At 44.8% G+C, this 10,356-nt stretch overlaps 1 protein-coding gene across 3 annotated transcripts in view; it reads right to left on the reverse strand.

Moving 5' to 3' along the window:
- The window catches only part of KDM5A (lysine demethylase 5A), a 51,790-nt gene extending 43,838 nt beyond the window's left edge, over positions 1-7,952 (reverse strand). The window contains exons 1-6 of one of the 3 annotated variants that reach the window (XM_035345367.1): positions 7,707-7,951; positions 6,868-6,871; positions 5,833-5,910; positions 4,650-4,772; positions 3,637-3,807; positions 2,652-2,786 (exon numbers count right to left, since the gene is read on the reverse strand). In XM_035345367.1, coding sequence (XP_035201258.1) covers positions 2,652-2,786; positions 3,637-3,807; positions 4,650-4,772; positions 5,833-5,910; positions 6,868-6,871; positions 7,707-7,870 — 675 coding nt within the window. In that variant the 5' untranslated portion in view covers positions 7,871-7,951. Of the gene's footprint in view, positions 1-2,651; positions 2,787-3,636; positions 3,808-4,649; positions 4,773-5,832; positions 5,911-6,867; positions 6,872-7,702 lie in introns of all 3 variants that reach the window. The other 2 variants (XM_035345358.1, XM_035345372.1) reach the window with 2 other exon arrangements.
- Positions 7,953-10,356: the final 2,404 nt, after the last annotated feature.

A 10,356-nucleotide genomic window follows, 5' to 3' on the forward strand; every position in this document is an offset into this window, starting at 1 on the left:
TTTTGTTTTTGTTGTTTTTATCTTTACAAGCCTTTCCTAAGTATTTCAGTTGCCCTTCTCCACATTTTATTTAATAGCTTTCTTCAGAAGAAAGAGAATGAAGCGTTCCACTTGTTTTTGAACAGAATGTCTCATAACTAAATTGTCCTATTTCTTTTTGGAAATAAAACTCCTTCTTTCACAAAGGAGAATTGTCATTCCCTATTTTCTTTCATCTTTTGCTTTTAAAAAAATAAAAAAAAAATGCTTTTCTAAAGTCTGCCATCTCCTTCTTCTACTGAAGATCCCTGTTTATTTCAGTACTCTCCAATTATGATCTTTATAGTAATATAAAGTGGTATTATTATTAAAGTGACATTTATATAGTGATAGAACCCGCAGGAATGGTGTCAAGCTGAGGCAGGGAGGTTTAGGCTTGACATGAGGAAGAGGTTCTTCACTGAGAGGGTGGTCACACACTGGAACAGGCTCCCCAGAGAAGCAGTCACTGCACCAAGCCTGTCAGAGTTTAAGAAGCATTTGGACTGCGCACTTAGTCACATGGTCTAAAATTCTGGGTAGACCTATGCGGTGCCAGGAGTTGGACTCGATGATCCTTATGGGTCCCTTCCAACTCAGAATAACCTATGAATATGCTTTCTTACTCGTTTCCAATTCATATGCAAAAAGACGCAGAGCATCTTTGGAAAATAATTGCATCGGACTACCCAACATATTCCACAATCACTAAGATTCCTGAGCTAGAATAGAATGGCATTTATTTAGCAGGTTGTTGTTTCTTTTTTTTAAAAAAAAAAAAAAAAAAAAAAGTTTTTAATCTGTGCTCTGAAGAATATTTAAATAATCTCTGAATAATCTCTGGTAAAATTCCAGGTACGTACTTCGAACAACATACAAAGCACTGTCTACAATGAGCTACACTGAAATCTGGAACCATTTCTAAGCGTTCCCCAGATATCTACACCTCTACCATTTGGGGCTACTGAGGACATATTTCTGTTTCTAAATACAGTTCCAGAGCTGATTTTATATATTTATAAACAAGTATTTCTTGATTGTGTTAGAAGCTGCTGGAAGCTATGTGAGTAGGTTGAGTTTTTCCTGTATTTAAGAACTCATTTTACCTATTTTAGTAACTGTAATGCTTAAATGATAAAGTGGCTGATGGCCTTTTAAAAGGCATTTAAATTTTTTATATGTGCTGACTTTTTACAGATCATCCAAGTAAAAATTCTTTCTCTCACTTCTGAAACGCAGCACCTTTAAGTGAAATAAAGTAGCTAGGCCGTACCTGGATCACCCCAGACTGCTTTTTCCAATGAGAAATGAGAGGTATCATTATTATACTAAAATCAGCAGGAGAAAAGATCCCACAGGACATTAATAACATTGTAACGCTTTTATGCCAGTATGACCTCTTTCCTCCTACATGGTATTATCCTAGAAGATTGGGTCAAATCCAAAGCCGAATTCCACCCAATGAATGGCTGCTGCAGCTCCTGCACCATTCTGTTTTTCTGGACAGCTCACTAACAATACATGATTGGAGAGATCTGGTAAGATCACAGCCAGGACTGCTTGCGTGATGCACTGTTTTATGTTTGCAATAAGTAACATTGAGGCTGTTTCGGTTAGTAGAGGGAACAGGCTAAAAGGGACAATTTAGTCTGAGTCAGTCATGATGTCAGAGAAAGTTTATAAAGGACACTCAAAAATCTCATTAACAAGAAAATAAACTTGTAAAAACAGCATTTGACAAAACATCATGGTGTTTAAACCAAGTCTAGAACAGCATGAAGCAAGGAGTAAGAATGTTACATATAAATCCACCTTTCACCCATGTTCCACCAGCTGGCCAGCAGGGAGCCACTAGAGCTGATCTGAAAAAGCTTATGATGCTGCCTGCAACAGCAGCCTTTGTGAAAAGGTGAAGGCCTGCTTTAAATAGTGCAGTTGAAGGAATGGAGCTGTCAGGATAAGCCTCCAAGACTGCTTCCATAACTGCCACTTTAAATGCCGCATTTATTCCATCGGAATTAAGACATGGGGGGGCACTCCCAGGATTTAATATCACCTAGAGGATTAACAGATGTTCCTGCGATACTGGTAATGCAGGTGAAAAGAAACCAGTTCTCAGTAGAAAGCCTGTGGAATTTGCATGCCATCATCGAGCATCCATCCTCCCACCCGTTTCATTTCTTCACAAAAATGGTTAGTCCCAAGTATCACATCGTTAATTTCCACAATTAACAAAGACTTATTTACACACGATTACATTCAGGTAGCTGGAGGATATATTAAGAAAACAATTAAGAAGTGTCAAACTTTGTACAAGCATAAGCTTCAACATCATTTCACAAATGGCTTTTTATCTGCTTCATTTGCATGTGCACTACCAAGGTACATAGGCTACTTGTAACTAAACAAAAAGCATCTTTTAGATGTTTTTCTATAAACAGCACATCTATCATAAGTAAACCAAGCCTCAGGGAGACATCTTCCGCTGGATTTTTATTTAAGCAAAGACTGCTTCCTCATGGCACTTATGAGCAGGCTCCCACAGGCGGACAACCTGCTGATGCACTTCCAGTGCTGCTTCACTGGTGCAAGGAATAAGCATTCTGTCTCTAAGAGCCAAGCAACAGGGGTACCTGGGACTTGACCCGTCTGGTTCTCTTCAGCACGACGTTCATTCTTGAGCCTTGCTTTGGGGAAGCCTGGGCATCTGAGCTGAGGTCCTCAGCCTCGACTTTTTCCTTAAGGTCCAAGTTTGGCTTTTGGATGCCCTAGAGGATCAGAGCACAAAAGGACACCAGGTTGATTGATCAGGCAGTGATGTTATTCCTCTGTATGTGAACCAATTCTCTTTGCTAAGAAACAGGCCAATCTGTGAAGTCACATTACACATGCCATTTGTACAAGGGGCAATTAGTCCAGACACCCTTCTCTTATGAAGAAAGGCTGAAAAAGTTGCGGTTTGCTTAGCCCAGGGAAGACTAGGTGGACTTCCAGTACTTAAAGGGGCCTACAAGAAAGACGGGGAGACTATCAGGGAGGGTAGTAGTAGGACAAGGTGTCATGATTTTAAACAAACATGGGAGATTTAGAAGAGAAGGAAGAAATTATTTACTACGAAGGTGGTGAGGCACTGGAATGGGTTGTCCAGGGAGATTATGGCTGCCTCATCCCTGGAAGCGTTCAAGGCCAGGTTGGATGGGGCTTTGGGCAACCTGGTCTAGTGGTAGATGTCCCAGGGTGGAGGAGGTGGGACTGGACAGTCTTTAGATCCCTTCCAACCTAAACCATTCTATGATTTTTTGAACTTTAACCGCCAGCTTATCAAGAGAGGTTAAGACAGCTTTCCAGTCAACCATCATCTTCTGCCCTATTTTCCTTCTTGATAGGGTTGGCTTCAATCTTTTAAAGAAATTACAACCAGCAAATAACTACACAAGGTCACATTACAACTTCTAGCACTATTCTGTCACAAGTAAGCACTAGGGCAGCTGTATGTCTGTCTACATAGCTGCAGCTTCTAAAAACGCAGACCATGTTCTACTTTGATGTGCAGTAACAAGCAGCATTCTAGGGGCAGTTTGGATCCCATCTTTACATTCTGGAAAAGAAGTGTCTCACCATAAGGCTGACGCCAGACTGGAAGAGCTCATAGGGGTATAGGATCCGTTCATAATGAGACTTCAGTAAGGACCCTGTGCCTTTTCCTGGCAGGTAGCCAAGCCGACTTGCCACTTTAGACCACTTCTTCTCTTTTGTGACTACTTCAAAGCCTCCTTTGCTGGCAACAATCTGAAACACATAAAAAAAAAAAGTTAAAGGCTTTGAGCTGCTCTAACCACCTATTTGGATCTTTACATTTCTACTTACCAAAGAGAAAGAAGTCCAGACAGGGGAATGGAAACTGATGCTTTAGCACAGAAATGCTAGAACTTCCATATCTTAATTCTTCACCTTGCTAAAAAAATATCTACTTATTTATATTAACAATCCTTCTTAGCAGCCAAGTTTATAACAGTATATATATTTTGGCAGTGCAATGGCCGCCTCCAGCAAAGGCTTTTTATTTGTGTGCAAATCTGGAGAAACAACAAATCAGACTTAACCATAGCAATATTATTTTTTTAGCCAGCCTCAAGCATAGGCTGTACTGGAAACAGATTAAAACAATTGTTCCAGAAGTGAACGGTATAAACTCTCAGAGATGCACATTTACATCACATGGAAAATCTTTATGGGGAGATAGGAGGGACCAACTACAATTTGTTGCAGAATTGTTAAGTCAGGAACTGAAGTACGCCACTACCTTCTCAGACTGCCTCAAACTCCTGCAGCTCTGCCATACATAAGAGGACAAAGGCAAACAGCAGACACCAGGATGTTCAAGCTCTACAGTTCAAGGCAAATACATGCTGTATACAATCCAACTGAAGACAGCTGATGTAAATATGCTTGACATGTCTGCCACAACCTTGTGATTTATAAGGCTTCTTTCACTATGTTTTTTTCCCCAATGAGATTTAATCTCCATATTGAGATTAATGCTGTAAAACCAGCCCTCCCTGTTACTTGGCTTCTCAAGCTACAATGAAAAACAAAGTCTGTCTGGCCAAATCCAGCAATTGCTTACTCACCTTGCTCAGACCATAGAGATCCAGTATTTTTCTCTCCACCACAGGGATTTTTAAATTGGACCCTTGAAGTTCCCAAAATTTTGCTAGCTGATCCAAGAAGTCCAGCTTCACTCTTGTCATTGCCTGCAATCAGTAACAGAAGACAAATGTGTATGTCCCAAAACAAGCATGACAGTACCTTGCAGTCCTGGGAAAACACATGGTAAGTTTCTATAGTGTTTACATTTTCAAAGTGCAACTTGGCAAGTCAAGTATTTCATAGGTAAAAAACGTAGAAATAAAAATATTAGTAGGATGAAAGATCTTTATAAGCATAAAATTACGTATGATTTTGCTCCCTGCATTTAAGATCCCATAAGCCAAATTCCTACCTAACAATTTCTCATTTTGAAACCAAAATGTCTACTTGTTAAAAAAAAAAAAATCAGCATTCCAGGGAGAAACACAAGAGCAATTAATAAAACCTATGAGGATACAGGGGGTTACAAACAGCTTTTCTGTATGCCTTCACCATGCAGAAGGACCTCCTCCCTTGAGTATTTTTGGAGTACTCAAATCACTTTCCATAAGGAGACCCATTTACAAGCCAAATGATACGTGACGTTTTGGTATATGAACAGAGCAAGGCTTTGAGAAATGCTGTAGGGAAAAGGAAAACCAGGACAGAACGGGACTCGTACTCCTTTCAAAAAAGCTCCTGTACATTTCTGAAACGTAAAATTAACCAAGCGTAACTAGACCTATAAAAACAAAGCAGTTAATTTTAATGCTTAAGAGGCATTATCACGATAGCTGAATGTAAGGTTGAATATATACCAGGGGCTTCAGAACAGCAGTAAATATTTTAAGAAAAATAAATAAAACTGCCTGTGGAGCACTGAAGGCTAGACACTGGCTGCTCTTAGTACACAACATGGTAATTGACATTCATTTGAGACATTTGCAGTTGAATGTGAAAGACTCTTGTGGTTATTTTGGGTAATAAAATAAAAACCAGACATTTCTCAAAGCCACGGAGAGTTATTTTATATGAAATCTGCCACTGCCAAGTATAAACATTTATGTGGTCTATGGGTTTCTAAAGTCTCTCCATCCAGAAACCTGCCAAGATGCAAATCTCGAGCAAAGAGACCTACAGCTTTCAGGGCAAATACAAAATTGTATCAACAGTGGAAAAGCTCACCTCCAATTCATTCAGGCGCTGAATTCGTGGAGTGAAACGAAAACTTTGTACTTCACAGGCAAATGGAGGCTGCCAGTCCTAAGGAGACAGAAAGACGTTTCAATGCTTCAAGAAACTTTGCCAAAAAATGCACAAAAGCCCTAGTAATAACTTGAATATACAAGCTCCTACTAGCAAATGAGTTTCACTACAATTTGTAATATCGTTTTCTACTTTTATGCCATTATCATGCCTTTAAAATATCATTCTTTCATCTAACAAAAATACTGTGGGAAGAGATGCTCACAGAGTTAAAAAGAAAAAAAAGACTTAAAGCATGTCAGTATGTCCCACCTCATACTGAGCTCATGTATGAGAGCTCAGTACATGTCGCTCATTGGCATTTATTTACTTGAAAGAAGTAAAGTTCTGTATTTCCTGCACAATTAAAAATTCTCACTGTCAGCAGCGGCAAACACCAAACAAAGCACGTTATTAGGCACCTAACTTTTTTCCTCTTTGTCTCCAGTTATTATCTCTAGAGATAATAACTACCAGTCAGGAGTCCAACGCTTTAACAAAATGCAATCCTAAATAATGCCTTTCTGAACCATCAGTCGTTGGTTCAATCGTATGTGCCTCCCAGCCCCATCTCTCAAAACTGTGTTACGACATCAGAACAAGTATATTTCAGCTCTTTAGGACCTTTTAAGAAAGCTTAAGATATAGCGATAGCCCACGGGGCAGTAAACACAACAAGCGGAAGGACACAACAATCCAGATGGACAAGTCACTCTAAGTATTTATTATGTGCGCTGCTGCAGAACAGAAAGGCCCCAAATACAACTGTAAAACATTTACAGCCTCAAATAGCGGAAAAGAATAACAAATCAGCAAGGATGGTAAACAGTGTCTGATTTAGTCCTCGTTGCAGGTCGCAAATCAACCCGATGCACGCATCCAGCAGAACGCTGCAGTGCAAATGGCTGGGCAATCACGGGGAAGAAGCACGACTGCGTTCAGCGGCTAGGAAAGTTCCAGTTATTCTCAATGAACAGCATCTGGCTCGGTTTCTTGTGGCCTCCCAACCTAAGCCATTCAGCTTATTTTAGAAGGGGCAGCCCCTTTCTAAACTTGACTTGGAGGTCAAGTTTTCACCATGTCATCAAACCAACTAAACAGGTTCCAGCAACACGGAGAAGGCAGGAGAGGAAGAATCATGAAATCTAATCAGCAGCCCCCATATACAAGCTGTTCTTAGCTCTTTCTTCCAGCGTTCCTTTTCCCTCTCTTTTGCTGTTTTCAATCTCCTATTTTATGGCTATATTTAAGGGTTATTCGTACTTTAATTATGAAGTGCTCTGATCACCTTCTCCCGCGTTGCCTGATGTTCTCGTCTAAACGCCTTACCAGCTCGCAGGGCAAGCCACCACAAAATAATGGTTTGTGCATCGAGGCAGTGGAGATATCAAGCTTCTACCTTTTATGCTACCGAGCATAAACATGCAAATCCTGCCACACTTCCATTAACAGCTTGAAGCCTGTGTTTATAAACAATGACCCATTTACACGAAATACCTTCCTGCTCCTCCCAGAGCAAACGCCCCATTTCTCCCCCAGCACCGCTGCTGCAGCTTTTTTTGTCTTTTAAAGGGAGCAGAGCGTCGAGCCCCGGGCACCGGGATGCCCTCCAGCCCCTCACCTGCTCCAAAGCAACCTACAAACACAACTGGGCGACCAAGCACCGCACAGGCTCCCTGGCAGGGACACGGAGGCCTGCGGAAGGCGACGCACGAAGCCCCGCGAGGGGGAGCGGCCCGAGGGGCCCACAGGCGGCCCCGAGCTGCGGCCGAGGCGCCCCCCGCCCTGCCCCGCGCCCTGCGGGCGGTACCTTGGGGGGCCGGATCTTGCAGATGCCGGTTTTCTCGGCCAGGCCACGGATGCGGCCGATGAAGCCGAGGGGGTCGCTGAACTCCTCCCAGCTGGGCTCGAACACGGGGCACTCGGGGGGGGGCACGAACTCGGCGGCGTAGCGCGACCCGCCGCCGGGCCCCGACATGGCCGCTGAGGGCTGGGGGCGGGGGGGTAAGAGAAGGAAGGCGCCGCTGACTGGGGATGGGGCCGGTGGGCGGCGGGGGGCGGCCCTCAGGGGCTGGGCAGCGGGCCGGGGTGCATCCCCGGGCGGCCGGACAGGAGAGGCGGAGCGTGGGGGCGGCTCCTGCCGCGCGGCGGCGGCGGCGGCGTCGTGCCCCGTCCCCCGGGGCCACCTCCCCCCGCCGCAGCCCCTCTCGGTCGCCTTCCAGCCCGCCGGAAGTTACGCGTTGTAGTTCGGCGCTGCCACCCGGAAGGAGGAAGACTGTAAGCTTCCGAGCGAGAAAGTAGTCCCTCCGCCGCGCCCGCCCCTCAGCGCACGGGGCTCGGCCGCCTCTCAGCGCACGGGGGGAGGGGAGCGCTCGGCCCGCCGCCGGCTGCGAGGAGTGGGGCGGGAGGAGGGGGAGGGAGGGAGCCGCCGCCGCTTCCGCCGCGGAGGAATGCGTGAGGGGAGCGGGGCCATCCGCTTCCGGTGCCGAGGGGCCGGCTCGGCCCATTGTCTGAGCACGACGTCAGGGAACGGACCGGGACACGCCCCCCGCCCGCAGGCCACGCCCCCCTCTGACAGGCCACGCCCCCGAGGCGGCCGGTGGGGGAGGGGGCGCGTGGAGGAGGGGGGCGCCCTGAGGCGGGAGGGGGCCGCCGCCATGTTGGGGCCTGAGGGGGGCTCCTGGGCGACCCGCGTCGGGCAGCCCTGAAGTTAAATTTCCCAGTGCTAACGCACACGTACGTCCGCATGCACAGCACGTGTGTGTGTGCCCATATGCATAACGCGTATGTGTGGCCGATGGCAGCTCTACCAGCCCACAGCGTGTCTTGGTGCTTCTTAAGGTCCCACAAGCCTAGTCTGTAATAATTTTAGGCTGGAAACGAGGAGACATTTCTTCGCAGAAAGAGCAGTCAGGCACCGGAACGGGTTGCCCAGGGAGGTGGTGGCGTCACCGTCCCTGGGGGTGTTCAAGGAAAGGTTGGACGTGGTGCTTGGGGACATGGATTAGTGGGTGACATTGGTGGTAGGGGGGTGGTTGGACCAGAGGATCTCGGAGGTCTCTTCCAACCTTCATGGTTCCGTGATTCTAACTGGCAAGGCGTGAAGCAGTCCCCAAGCAACCCCCAACCTCCCTGTTACAGGTAGACACTCTGCACTCACCCCTTGTAGAATGTTTTACTTCCAAAGTCAAGCACTCACAACTTAGGCCTTGATTGCTTTTACTAACCTATTATCACATATTCTTTAAAAAAAGAGGTGCATACTGTTTGTTTTTTAACCAATGCTGATCTCAGCATTCACCATACCTCACATCTCCACCGATGGCTTATTGCTTTGTCACAGCCTGGATCCTGGCATACTGTTTTAGACTCAGAACATGCAATTTCCTCCCCCTGTTACCGTGAGGCTCCCAATATGTGCTTCACACAGACAAATACATTTATCTCCATCATTTCCCTGCTAGATTGAAGAGCTGTTGCCCACATTTTGCATATGGGAAACAAAGGGCTTAAATGCAAATGGTTAGTTTTGACAAAAGTTATAGGTAACAGCAAACTGATATTATAAAACATCGAGTGAGTTGACCAGAGGATATTGTGTTGCTGCAAAGCCTTACATATTTTTGCAAGGGGTTCTTGACATGGATGCCTGGTATTTTTATGACTCCAAAACCATGTGGAGTGCAGATGTTTCCTCACCAGCATCTAGAAATTGTATTTCTACATACTCCTGCCATTTTTATTTATTTATTTATTTTCTAGTATCTGTTTTTCTGATGAGCTGTACCAGATTCTCCTGAGGGAATGTATGTGGATAGTCACTATTCCCAAGAGCTGAATCACCAGCATACCTGATTTCCGAGATAAGCAATGATTTAGCCAGGAATAGTATGGGGGGGAAACTCTATGCTAGAAAGCACTTAATCTGTGCAAAACTTCTGTTTTGAGAACCAGACCCTTGTTGATTTCCTTCTCTGCTGTTCAAGGCTGTTTCATTTGTGTGTTTTGGTTAGTGGTGAGTTTTGGAAGGCACTGCAGGGAAGAGGGCAGGTTTCCCGGAGAGTAAAAAGATTAAAAGTCATAAATAACATGCAAGGGATATTTTTTAATTATTATTTTTAATTTTATCAGTTCTGCAAATTTCCTTTTATTAATCAAATGTTGTTTTCTCAGTTACCTTCTCCAGTTTGGGTATTGTTAGCCCCTGAAACGTTGGAGTGTGCTGTGCCTTGTGGACCCCAAGTCAATCTTTGTTCTTCTTGGTCATCTGGAACTATTTAGCACTCCCCTGCCGGGAGGAGACTTAAACCTCTTACAATGTATTTCCAACTGCTTTATATGGAGTGGAGAAAGCAGCTTGTCTAACCAAGGATAATAACGGGTCGTGTTCTGGACTTTGCCCAGAAAATTATCTGCCATCACCTGTGCATATTGTGTGTCCATTGAAACGTAAGGAAATTCTGC

Source organism: Oxyura jamaicensis, chromosome 1, assembly GCF_011077185.1.
Source record: "Oxyura jamaicensis isolate SHBP4307 breed ruddy duck chromosome 1, BPBGC_Ojam_1.0, whole genome shotgun sequence".
Lineage (NCBI taxonomy): Eukaryota > Metazoa > Chordata > Aves > Anseriformes > Anatidae > Oxyura > Oxyura jamaicensis.